General features: G+C 38.7%; 1 protein-coding gene across 9 annotated transcripts in view; it reads right to left on the bottom strand.

Moving 5' to 3' along the window:
* The window catches only part of HEPACAM2 (HEPACAM family member 2), a 61,750-nt gene that overhangs the window by 10,845 nt on the left and 37,310 nt on the right, over positions 1 to 13,595 (bottom strand). For 5 of the 9 annotated variants that reach the window (XM_032304445.1, XM_032304444.1, XM_032304446.1 and 2 more), the window contains exons 5-9: positions 9,687 to 9,812; positions 9,575 to 9,599; positions 9,446 to 9,483; positions 8,070 to 8,143; positions 4,701 to 4,810 (exon numbers count right to left, since the gene is read on the bottom strand). In XM_032304445.1, the coding sequence (XP_032160336.1) occupies positions 4,701 to 4,810; positions 8,070 to 8,143; positions 9,446 to 9,483; positions 9,575 to 9,599; positions 9,687 to 9,812 (373 nt within the window). Of the gene's footprint in view, positions 1 to 772; positions 1,405 to 3,514; positions 3,549 to 3,806; positions 4,811 to 8,069; positions 8,144 to 9,445; positions 9,484 to 9,574; positions 9,600 to 9,686; positions 9,813 to 13,595 lie in introns of those variants that run through there. The other 4 variants (XM_032304441.1, XM_032304442.1, XM_032304439.1 and 1 more) reach the window with 3 other exon arrangements.

The raw sequence follows: 13,595 nt of genomic DNA, 5'->3' as shown, positions 1-13,595 counted from the left end.
AATATTCATCTTTCATCTTCAAGATCTGCAACACTCAGATGACCATTCTGTGCCCACTCCCTGGGCCTCCTGTGTCCTGCACAGTTGCCTTGTGCTACTTCATACAACTGCTTCTCTCTAGGTCTCAGACTACTTTTCCTTCACAGAGTTTCTGCAACCTGATCTTTGGTCATCTAGTTTTATCTGTTATCATTTATCCAGCAGTCTTAGCTAATGATGATTGTGATCTGAATCAGTAATTTCACTTGGAGGTTGTAAAATGGTACTTTCTAATTCTACCATGGTCTCTTAACTGATTTTTTAAATACAGCAATATACAAGGAGGGAGACCTTTCCTAGAATCAGCAATTCAATCAAGTAAAAATTCCACACCTGAAAAAAAAATTAGCCATGCAAGAGGAAGATTCTTATTATTTTTTTTAAAGATTTTATTTATTTATTTGACAGAGAGAAATCACAAGTAGATGGAGAGGCAGGCAGAGAGAGAGAGAGGGAAGCGGGCTCCCCGCTGAGCAGAGAGCTCGACGTGGGACTCGATCCCAGGACCCTGAGATCATGACCCGAGCCGAAGGCAGTGGCCTAACCCACTGAGCCACCCAGGCGCCCCAAGAGGAAGATTCTTATTTTAGTAGTTCTCTATAATCTACATTTAATTGCACACTGGCAAATAAGGATAAAAAAATATAACTGTACAATATTTTATGTAAAAATTTTCTCTATAAGACAAAGAGTCAAGGACATATATATGCAAAACCAAAATAATTTATTTGAATCCATCTTTCCTTGAACAAAAATAAAAAATTCAGTATGTCATTTCCTTTAGTGTTTTATGTCTTTTCAAAAAAGCCAATGGTAATTGACAGTCTAGAGAGCAATCTTGCTGTTGTGACAGCCACCCTTATTGTGTGGTACAAATACCAGGAAGGAAGTTTGGGAATAAAATTTTAAAAATTAGTACAATAATTTAATGGTAATGAGAATTAATAAAACAAAACCTGCTGGAAATTTTTACAAATATAAAGTTCCCACATTTGTAAATTAGATAGAATATGCAATGTTGATGAAAGTGAAAGTATAGATTAGAACTAATTGAGCTTTTTAGAGAGACTTGATATGAGACTTGATTGGAAAGTCCCTTCTTTTTCTTCCTCTTAGTCCCTATGATAAAGACTGTCCACTATTTCCCTACCATCTTCCTCTACAGCACAATGCATTGTGCGTATGCTGGAAAACCTTCAGTATAATTTTTATAAATGACTCTATTCTGCATTTAAAAGGAGTAATGAGCAAGAGGTATTGGGCTTGATTTCTTCACTGATTCCAGATGAATATACATTTCCACTGTTTTTCCTCAAAATGTTCCTTCATTATTTCACTCCAATGCACTGGTTTATGAATGCTCACCTGGCAAAGAAATGTTACAAGATATGTAAAATATTCTACAGAGTTCCAGTTCCACAGGTAGAAGAACCTTAAATTCTTTTATTCCTTTCAATACCTGCAAATAATAGAAATGTTTTGAACTAGTTCAAGAAAATTACATTTATAAACCAATAAGTGTAAGGAATAAGCAATCACTAAATTCTGCAGATAATTTCCTTTTGAAAGTAAAGGTTTACTCAAATATCCTGAATTTAAAGATACTAATTGCCAGTCAAGGATTCAAAACAAACTGCCAGGAGCATTTAGTGAGGTCAACAGATAGCATTTAAATAAATGTAGCTACAAGTTCAATATCCAAATAAGTAGCCTGAGTATTAAAACGTGAAAACAGGTCAACTTACCAATTTGTTAAACACCAATCCAATTAGGTAACAGACACATGCACTAACGAAAACAACACTGTTAGAATAGTCTAAGAGCCAAAGAAAAGAATTTTGTTGGCTGTCTTTTCTATCTCAGAAGCAACTGTCAAACAGAGGTACAACAAAGCAGAAAGTTATTATTCTTTATCTACAGCTTGTACATTCACTATGGGAAGTGAGGAGGAGAGAAATTCACTAGCCACCTATAATACTGCATTAGTCATACAATTGACCTTTGAGTTTAACTGGACATAAAGAATAAAGCCATAGGCAATCAGGAGAGAAAAAATGGCCTCTACATGTTTAGGGAATATTTAATTATTGAGGAATATTTATTCTACCAAGTACCGCTAGTCTTAATTACAACAAGCAAACAAGAGCTCGCTAAACTATGGAATCCTTAGAAGACAGCCTTATTTAACCTCTATCCCTAGCAGATAATGTTCTGGAAATGTTTGCAGATTGACTGTAAATAAAGTAAGTGTAAAAAAGGAAATTTTTAAGAGATTTTAGAGAGAAGGGAACAGCCTTCCAGAGAGAGAAGGAAAAAGAAGGGAAGTTCAGAGAGGGCAGATATTGAAGAATGGAAGTAAAGACAGAGTCCTTAGAAGACAAACACACAGAAGGGAAGCAAGGAAAGATGAGGAGGACAGGGAAGGAGACGAGCCTAGGCAAGGGAGCGAGAGGACGGGTGGTGTGAACTGGGGTTCTCAGGCTGCTGCCCCTCGAGGGAGCGTGTCCTCAAGAACAGTTTTGAATAGCCCTTTATATGCTTGAAGAAGAACATTTCTGCCTTATATTCAACCTTCCAAGTTTATTTCTAAAATAAAGTTTTATATTCCCAAGAAACTCTAAAGATACTGCTCATGTCTGAAAGCAGTCTAGTTTCAGAGGGTGATTTTCTATTTTAACTTAGAGAATCACTTTTTTTTTTTTTTTACATGCGAAACCAACCTGATCACTTTATTTTGTGTTCTGAAATTACAGCTGCCATATTCTATAGCTTTGTAAATAAATCAGCATTTCCTTTATTATTGGGAGCTTTAAAAGACAAACCAAGTTTTCATTTGGCTTGTTTACAGTCTAAATAAAAAAAAAACAGATAATGCAGAATAAATGACATATAGAAAAACACATGAGCTTAAATAGGATAATATTCTTAATTGGGTATAATCTTAAAGTTGGGAAGCAGACATACTCTTAAAATTCTTTCTATTCCTTACATTTAACAACAACAACAAAAACAAATCCCTGAATTTTCTGCTCCAGAAGTAAAGAGAGTCAGGTATTATTTTAGAGAAGTTTTTTTTTTTTTTTTTTTTAACTGTCATGGAATAATATTTCGCCATTGTGTTCTACTAGATTGATAATATAATTCTTTTAAGAGATTTTATTTTATTTCTTTTTTAAGATTTTATTTATTTGACAGAGAAAGAGAGAGATCACAAGTAGGCAGAGAGGCAGGCAGACGGGGTGGGTAGGGGGGATGCAGGCCCCTGCTGAGCAGAGAGCCCGATGCGGGACTCGATCCCAGGACCCTGGGATCATGACCTGAGCCGAAGGCAGGGGCTTAACCCACTGAGCCACCCAGGCTTCCCTAAGATTTTATTTTATTTTTTTATTTGAGAGAGAATAGCATAAGGGAGAGAGGGGTAAAAGGGGAGGGAGAAGGACAAGCAGACTCTGAGGTGCCGAGCAGGAAGCCCTACCTCAGGCTCCTTCCCAGGACCCTGAGATCATGACCTGATATGAAATCAAGAGTAAGATGGTAAACTGACTCAGTCACCCAGGCGCCCCAATAATATAATTCTTTACAACATTTTTTCTTTTCTTTTCAGACCAGAAGTTCCTACCTCTGTCAGGGTCTGCTCCTAATTTACCTGACTCCCTTTTCTCCAGGCTCCCTGGGTTAAGAAGAGATGCACTGATGGGGTCCTCTGAGGTGTCCTGTCACTTAGCCGTTAAATGAGTGCATATCCGTCCCCCCAACCCCCCCGCCAAGACTGGGTGCCCTCCCCCTAAGATGATTTCCCATGCAGTCATCCACTGCTAACTGTTATTTTTGGTATCTATCCAGAGGTGTGCATGAATTACTTCTCTAGAACTGTTCCTTTTGCCAGAGGGGAAGTTCCTGCGTGTGGTTATTGATGTTCTTTTCAAAGTCAATAAATGACAAATAAAGAAATGATGGAAGATGATTTGTGGCAGTTATGCCCGCAGGCAGCTATAGCACAAAAGAGGGAAGTTCATTTCATTATTTCAAAAGGCTGTAGGCTTAGTTTCTCCACGGTGGGGAAGGGAGGGCAACTCCTTAGTGTCAGGCCTGAGCTTAACTGGTAAGTAGTTTCCTGGCTTTGGCCTCAGCTCAGATTTTATCCTCTCTGGCTGGGAGGCCAGTCCTTGCTGTGATTCTGTTCACTTAGAGTAGACTGCTTTGAATCTGTTAAGAGGTTGGATATTTGATGGTGATGGTGACCGTGCTGTGCATGTTTTGTGGGTTTTTTTTTTTTTCTCCCGGTCCTATTCCCAGTGACAGATCATTGGCTCTAAAATCACCACAGTCATGGGAAAATCATCAAGATAACCAAGATGATCAGGCTTGAGAACTGGCCTGAAAATCTCTTTCATATCCAGACTCACTGGGGGGTAAATACTAGATTCCAGAGCTCTGCATCTTGTCCACTAGCCCAAGGACACAACCCTGGAAGATACTTGTGTTTGTCTATTTTTTCCCCTAGAATTATTTTCCATTGGGGAAGTGTGTTCAAATGTACAGAAGCTACAATTTTCTGTTTTGGTATTTTTCTTCTGAGCCTTTCAATAAATTCTGGGGAAAGCTGGGGCTGAATACTTAGCCCTCCACAATAGTATCACCAAATGCAAGTTCATACTTACTCTGGACAGTCCTGCTGTTGGGCAGGGATGTGCTGAATGACTTCATAAATTGTACTGTGCAAATCTTGTCCTGATACACCATCAGAGGCTGAAACAGACCTACTTGGCATCTAGAAAATATGGCACATTAAAAACAATTAGCAGAATAATAAAGAGTATGTCTACTCTATTAAGTAGTTGAAAACAACTGGAAGTAGTAATGGTTAGAGAATTAGATCTGTTTATCTTCCCTACAATGTCCATTTTCTCCTCGCTACAGTTTCCTGCACTTACCCTATGGTAGTTTATGTGGCAGCATAGCTATGAAGTCAGAAGAGAAAAAGCTTGACAATGCTATCACTTTTTTTTTCTTCATTTAAGAAAAAATCTGGCAATACTGTAAAGAAAATATAATAGAAAGAAGAAAATAGCAAAAGAGAAGATACCAGGACAGCTTAGAATCAGAGAGCATATACGATTATCTTTTATATTACATCTCAATTAGCTTTTTGACACTGTTTGCCAATTATATGTGCAAGGATGGTTGAAAAGAAAGAATAATATATAGACAAAAGCCCTCATCACACTGCAAGTTAATATAGACAGTCCCAAGAAATACAGAACACACAAAGGGAGATGTTTGGTTTGATTCAGTCATGGGCTCTAACTAAAGGCTTGGAAGAATGTGGGAAGCACGGCAGTATATTTCTGCCTGGTAAACAACAGGTATTTTACTGAAACTGGCATTCATGTTTTATTAACTCCTCCTTCCTTTTATCTGATGATTTTCTTCTTGTAAACACTGCCTTCCAGTTAGTCAGCTGAAATCTGGTTCCCCTCCTCATCCCAAGCTCTTCCAATTTTCAACACACTTCCAACGGATCACTTTCAGTCCTTTGTATTTATAGAGCATTGCCTAGAGGACTCTTTGCCCTTGATAAATCATCTGAAAAATATGTTATCTCATTCCAATTTAATCTGCTACATTGTATTAGAACACCTTAGGCTTGTGTTTTCTTTGGAAACAGTTTCCATTCCACTTGCTAAAGTTCTCATGTGCAGCCTTATGATTCATCCTAACATTTTTGTGTCAAGGAGATTTTGGTTTAGAGTTTGTACAGTTGACCCTTGAACAAACCTGGATTGAACTGCACAGGTCCACTTATACATGGATATTTTTCAATAAATGCAGGACAATACTGTAAATGTGCTTTCTCTTCCCTATGCTTTTCTTAGCATTTTCTTTTCTCTAGCTTACTTTATTATAAGAATACAATATATAATACAAATATACATTAATTGACTGTTGATGTTACTGGTAAGACTTTTGGTCAATAGTAGGCTATTGTAGTTAAGTTTTGGGGGAGTCAAAAGTTATAGGCAGTTTTTTAACTGGGTAGCCTTGGCAGTTTTATTTTTAAAACTCCCATGTTGTTCCAGGGTCAAGTGTACTTGAGATCAACTCTTGAGTTTCTTTGGTATGGGGGTGTTCAGGGTCTATGACAAGAGCAAACTCTAGGTAATAACAAAGTTATTCACCTAAGTTCATATCAGAGCTGGCAACAAGTAATAAATTTGTTCATTTCATGCCATTGTTTTCTGTCCAATTCCCCAAAGAGGTACTAAATGGACAGTAAAATGTACAGCAATTAGAGGAGGAAGATTCCACGTGTTCATGTACCACAAGCTGAGAGATGATTCTTATTTTTAAAACTCAGAAGTTAGTTATTTATTTTCTTTCTTAACTTCAACTTTGAGATCTTGGCTTTATTATTATTTTTCCTTTTCTTCTCAAAGCCACTGCATTTGGCTGCTAATCTTCACACATAACTGTCATGCTGGCTTCTCCTAGTGCAGGTTCTCCGACACAGGTCCTGCTCCACATCCTTTTCCTTCTGTTGTTGGTGTTGATTTCTTACTTCTTCCCCGTGAAGAATCTTAGCTGATTCCTCAGGAGTTTTCAGCGTAGAAGATGGGCATGGCTCCAAACTGAGTTATTCTACTTATGACAGAAATAAGTAGGGCTTCTGATATGTAATCAGAGCACTCATTTCTCTGCCCCAAGTTCTTGAGGATTATAGCATTTTGAACATACAGGTTCCTCCCAGTAACATCTTGAAACTGGGTACTAATTAATCACAAGGTTAAATTTAAAGTTTCTTACATAGATCTCACTCCTTTCTCATGAATTCCTAGGAATAAAAACTGCATTATTTTAAATAAAGAAATTCTTGGCTTCAACAACTCCATTCCAAATCTTACCAGTTCTTCAGTTTCCTTCTCTCCCACTTAAAAGCCACACCTGAGAGGGGGCTTTCTGTTGTGGGTAGAAGCTGTTTGAAATAATTAATCTACAAATATTTGTTTTTGTCTTTTTCACTGTAGAAGTGAAAGGTGAGCCAGTTCTGTTTGAGACTGAATAGGGCAGTGCTAAGCATTGATGGTGGTGTTACCAACGTGCCCTCAGGAGGAGGAAATCCAATCAGTCTCCCTCTATTACTCACATAGCATTTGTACAAAGTCTGTGGCTAAGAAGATTACTGTATGAACCTTACTCATTGGTAGAATTCACTGAATAGGTGAGGTAACCAACCCCTAATGACAAATAGTTCTTTAAAAAAAAAAAAAAAAAAAAAGGAAATAAAAAGGCCCTAAAGCAAGTAGTGTGTTTATGGCCCCTTCCCTAAATGAACTATCTTAGGGAGGAAAGGCAGCAGAGGTAAGACTGTCCCTACAGAGATCTATAAAAATGCTAATGACCTGATGAGCTCAGAGAACATTCTTTAGGTCTGTTAAACAAAACAGATTGTTTTAAAGACCTTGTCTTTGCAAACTGAAAAATGTTTCAGATGGTGTAAAGGCCCCCCTTCTCAGGTCTCAAGCACCTTGAGGATGACAAATAAAGATGTGTACTTGCATACTTTGGGTTTATATGGTACCTTTCTACTGAAGAGCATAAGAGTATGATTCAGGGTATGATCAATTGTCTATGCAAGCTATGAGGGGAAGGGAAGGGAAAGTGAGGAACAGAAAGGGCGAATCAGTGAAGTGACAGGCTGTAGCCATCAAGGGGATGCAGAATGATTTAAATCAGGGTCCCCTGGTCCCCTATCTGTTCAGTTCTCTTAATTTCAACCTAGTTAGTTCTCTCTTTGCTGAGCTAACCAGGTAAAAAAATGTTTACGAATTAGTGTAACTTCCTAATTCGTGTTAGCCTTACTTATAAAGGCCAAGAAAGATGCTTTATTTAGCTCCTCAGATCTGGCGACATCATTCACTACAGAGCAAGTGAACTCTGCTGAGGGTAGCACAGCCATTCGACCACACTGCCCGAGCGCTTAACTGAAGGCCGCTTACACCTCTGGTTAATCAGCCACTAGGAAAACCAACCCTGGGAACACCAGAAGCATCTGGAAAAGCAACAAATTCATATATTCCGAAGTCATCCAGAGCATCTTCATGGCCTGAAATGTAAAACAAATACTACTTACAAATCAAACGTCTCAAACTACTATTGTAGCTTTTTTTAAGGCTTTGTAAAACTTATCTTTATTGTTGCTTCAAGTGGTATGAGTATCAAACCGATTTAAGGTTTCCTAATCCCCTACAGTCATATTGCCATTAAACAGTGTTAGAAATCACTCCTTCCGAAGCTGAGAATTGAAACTGACTTGGGACAATTATTCTTAAAGCCTGAGGTGGGAATGGCGTATTCTATATGCAAATGAACGTGTGTGGGCAGGCTTGTCCCTTGTAACTCTCAGTTACCAAAGAGCACACCGAGGTTTTTCATCCTGGGAGTCACAGCATCTCTTAACTACACATAATATGTACTGTACCCTGCCAGATCTAAAACAGATACCATCAGAACTAATAAGAATACGTAATTAAATACAGCTGCCCATGGGTCCAAAATATAATACAAGGCAATATCGAAATCACCCAAACTGTCATCTGTAAAATGATGGGAGTGGAGTGGTTGGGAGGAACGAGATGGTCTCTGGGGCTTGGTAAGAGGAAGCAGACCCACATTCACGAAGCATCCAGGCATATTAGGCACTCCACCCACAACATTGTATTTAATTCTCACAGCAACCTCGGTGTGTGTGTTTGGCTAGGGGGGGTAGTTATTATCTTTATTATATAGATAAGGAAGCTGAGGTCAGGAAAAATTAGTTTTCTCAAGGTGACACTGGGGAAAAGTAGCATATACGGCACTGAAACCCAGCTCCCTGTGACTCCCAGTCCTGAGTTAAAGCCCCATTGTTAGCTTAACAACAACTCTGTAGGGAGTCCCTAGTGAATGTCAATGAGGGGCACTGCTGGGGACAAAGAAGCAGCAAAACTGTCAAAGCTCCCTTTCCTCTTCTCCCTGGGCTGGCACTGCCCACATTGTATCTGCTTTAGGAATGAATAAATTGAGAGGGTCCTGGACATTTTCAAAATAATACAAGATCAATGGATTAGGATTCAAAAGAACTCAGTGATGGTGGGCAAGTGACTTAATCTCCAAGCTTTGGTTCTCTTGCCTGTAAAATGGAGTTGAGTGCCTTTCAGGCTTATTTTATAGACTTGCATGACTTAGATAAAACCAATATACTTTGTAGAGTGAAGGCAATATTCAAAGATAAGAGACTGTATTATATCAATATTAGATTACATGAATTCTCTTTTATCAATAGTACATTATATGTAATAATTAATATCAACAATATTAATTTATATACATTAACACTGATATTAGTCCCTTTCAGCATGGCCATTACCTGAAAATGTTTGAGCTTTCCTGTATTCTGTTTCTGGCCTGAAAAGACAAATGGGCATTTCTGTCAGTGAAAATAATTGAGGAAAAAGCATTCAGGAAAAAATTATTTTTGTAGAAACATATGCATTACCTGCCTTCTAGCTTCTGTTTTATAACTAAAACCAAAAGAAAAAAAAATAATAAGGTACTTTTTAGTATACATATAAAACAATTTGTAAATTTCCTTTCTAATTTTAACCCACCTTTGTAGGGTTGATATTTTTTCCACAGGAAGAGAAGACACATGGATATAATCAAAAAGAGTGATATTCCAGTTATACTTGCTAAGGGAGACAATGATTTCCCTTTTTGTGCAAGCTTCTCCAGTCCTAAATAAAAAGACATATTTTAATATTTTTATTAAAGATCAATAATAAATTACTCAAGAGTTTGATTTGTTTATGCTTTATCTGGGACATTACTGGACCTATATATTATATATATATTATATATTATATATTATTATATATTATTTCTTTTGTGTGTGTCTATGTTTGTGTGTGGAGACAGGGTGTTAGCAAGCGAGAATGAGAAAGTCCAAGCAGAAGGAATGCACTTATCAGAAAACACAGCCATTTGACCACAATGGCCCAAACTCTCTAAGGATATTTGTGGTTGGGAATGTGGTAAGCTACCCGGGATGATACTAATGTGTTGTACTAGAGGTAGCAAATAGCTTAGGTCTTACTTTCCAACAGTGTTCACTGTGTTCACTGCCATTAACTTACATCTGTTTGATCTCATTGTATAAAACATCCCCAGTTGTTGAGTTGTTCTCTTTCCTTCCACCTCACTCATACAGTAAAATTCAGGTACATGGAATTTCCAGGCAGGTAATACGTTATTAAAGTACCAGAGGGGAGGTGTTTACTTCAAATACACTCCACTAATTTTTTTTTTAAAGATTTTATTTATTTATTTGACAGAGAGTGATCACAAGTAAGCAGAGAGGCAGGCAGAGAGAGGAGGAAGCAGGCTCCCTGCGGAGCAGAGAGCCCGATGCGGGGCTCGATCCCAGGACTCTGGGATCATGACCTGAGCCGAAGGCAGAGGTTTTAACCCACTGAGGCACCCAGGAGCCCCCACTCCACTAATTTTTGACCAAGAAAGAAATTTTAATTCCTAAAATGGAATATGTGTGATTGTCAATAAAATATTTGAAGTCCCACATTGTAACTAGAATTCACTTTGCTTTACAAGTCATTTCTTTTAATATTCCTATATATTTTACTTATATATTTTATTAGAATTCCTATAATATTCCTATATAATTTTTCAGTTTTGTTAGTTTAATAATCCATAAAGCAAGTCAAGTACTAAAAAAAAAAAAAACCAAAAAAAACCAAACTGCTCTTTGCTGTGCAGACTTTTCTGAACCAGGTCTCCCGGGGGTGTGGGGAGCCCCCCACAGCAGCCCTGCCACTGCCACTTCAAGGCCCAAGACCCACAAATAACAAGGGGAAGCCCAGTCCTCCAGGGAAGGAAGTTCAGCTGGGCAGACAGGGCTGATGATATGCCAGAGAAGCCCTGAGGGGCCCAGGAATCCCTCTGACAGAAAGTCCAAGTCTCAGAAGGTGGAAGGTGGCCTGCTGGTGGGCGGTCAAGGGGCAGTGGGGGTCAGGTGGGGTCAGGGCCAGGGGCAGCCCTGTGAACTATATAAAATATGGGGTAATAGCTAACATCTGCCTAGCGCTTATAATACATCAAACTCTGTTCTAAGACTGTATGATATATATAACCCATTGAATGTTTGCAGCAATCAATAAGGAAGTATTATTATCATCTTACAGACAAGGAAGCTGAGCCTTGCCCAAGGTCACTCAGCTAATAAGTGGGCAGAGGCCACATGTGGCCCAGGCTCTCGACACTTTGTGCTGCCTCCCTTTGATGTTATTTTTTTTTTTAGAAGATTTTATTTATTTATTTGAGAGAGAAAGAGAGAGAGAGAGAGAGAGAGAGAGCAAGAGAGACAGCACACAAGTCCGTGGGAGGGACAGAGAGAGAGAGAGGGAAAAGTAGGCTCCAGGCTGAACAGGGACCCTGGGATCAGGACCTAAGCCTAAGCTGAAGGCAGTTGCTTAACTGACTAAGCCACCCAGTGCCCCCCTTTGATGCTATTTAAAACCAACAAATGGCTACCTTAACACCTCTTTTAGACTATATATTTAGTCACAGAGTTAATCTATATAGTAGGAAGTAGTTGTGACCTGCAGCTACTGTAAGTAATAGATGTCTTCCATAAATCATGTGAATCAAGTATTCATTTGGAAATGAATTGTGGAAGTTGCCTGTCCCAGTCCAGCTTTATGTAGGAGTGAATGTCATGGGATATTTCTTCCATCTTGGAGTGGTGAAAAAAGCCTGGATAAACCTGGGTACAGTGAAGAACTTGGTGGCCACCCAGCTCTGCAATAAATATCCAGGTGGTACTGTGTTGTCTTCCCCAATAAAGGCTCTGCTGAGGTCTCTAGCAGCAAAGATAGGGGAAAAAACCTTAGTATTCCCTTCTTTTACTGTGGCTGTATACATATTCTCATGGCTATCTAGAACACTTCCATCTTTTAATCTTCCCAGAATCTTCACATAATATAATATAGATCAGACATGACAAATTACAGTTAAAAAGTCATGGGAATCATATTATCTCTTCTAATGTTCTCGTACAATGCTGTTCACATATTCCCCTTAAGTCCTTAAGAGTTAAGCAAGGTTGTTTTTGCATTATCAAAAATCTTTACTATCTCTGATGGGAAGTTTATAAATTTCTGATACATACTCAGAGAACTGTATTCTTTTTTTTTTTTTTTAAGATTTTATTTATTTATTTGACAGAGATTGCAAGTAGGCAGAGAGGCAGAGAGGAAGAGAAGCAGGTTCCCTGCTGAGCAGAAAGCCCAATGCAGGTCTTGATCCCAGGACCCTGAGATCATGACCTGAGACAAAGGCAGAGACTTTAACCCACTGAGCCCCAGGCACCTCCAGAGAACTGTATTCTTAAAATGTCCTTTCTGTGGGATGACCATACTGGTGCAGTATTTATTGCTTTTTTTCCCCTCTTTTTAAGATTTTACTTATTTATTTGACAGAGAAAGAGCTCACAAGTAGGCAGAGAGAGAAAGGGAAGCAGGCTCCCCACTGAGCAGAGAGCCCAATGCGAGGCTCGATCCCAGGACCCTGAGATCATGACCTGAGCCGAAGGCAGAGGCTTAACCCACTGAGCCACCCAGGCACCCCGCATTTATTGCTTTTAAACACATTTTAAATTAAACTCAAACTTTGGATGGAAGAAATAAATGCAGCGCAAATTGGTTTAAAATGAATGAGAATGGTGATTTTGGGTTCTAGATCTCCCCTAGAATATCAAGAAACTTATTAGAAAGATTATTTTTCCTTCTTTTCTTTGTTAAAAATTTATCCACTGTTGGAAAGCTGACCTTTTAGCTTGAACTACTTTTGCATTTGGGTGATCTCTTTGTGAGGTTTAAGCCTTTCTTCAGATACTCCACTACTACTTGAAGGGTTTGTTCTTTTTAAAGAGCTGGGCATCACTGGGTGAGCCATTTGACTCTGACGGCCTTGATTCTCACACTAGTGAAATGAGGAGGTTAGAGTGAGAGGCCTTTTAGTTCTCTTTCTTCTCTAACATTCTAGAATTTGAGGCAGCCAGAGAGTTTACATGAAGTAATACTTCTTATCTTAAAAAATGTGTCTAGGGGCACCTGGGTGGCTCAGTGGGTTAAAGCCTCTGCCTTTGGCTCAGGTCATGATCTCAGGGTCCTGGGATCAAGCCCCACATCAGGCTCTCTGCTTGGCGGGGAGCCTGCTTCCTCCCTCTCTCTCTTTCTCCCCACCTGCCTCTCTACCTACTTGTGATCCCTGTCTGTCAAATAAATAAATAAAATCTTAAAACGAAAACAAAAAATGTGTCTAATTCTTATCTAGTTTGCCTAATACTAGTAGAGCTGTATCAGCTTTCTTTTGGCTATTTGTATAGTTTATCTGTTCATCCTTTTATTTTCAATCTTTCAGTATCCTTACATATAAGATGTATATCTTATAAAAATCAAATTGTATTTTTTTTGCATCGAATAGTATTTTTTTAATCCAATTTG

The sequence above is a fragment of the Mustela erminea genome, chromosome 11 (genome assembly GCF_009829155.1).
Source record: "Mustela erminea isolate mMusErm1 chromosome 11, mMusErm1.Pri, whole genome shotgun sequence".
Classification (NCBI taxonomy): Eukaryota; Metazoa; Chordata; class Mammalia; order Carnivora; family Mustelidae; genus Mustela; species Mustela erminea.
The sequence above is the reverse complement of the archived record's forward strand: the minus strand, read 5'-3'. Positions and strand labels throughout refer to the sequence as shown.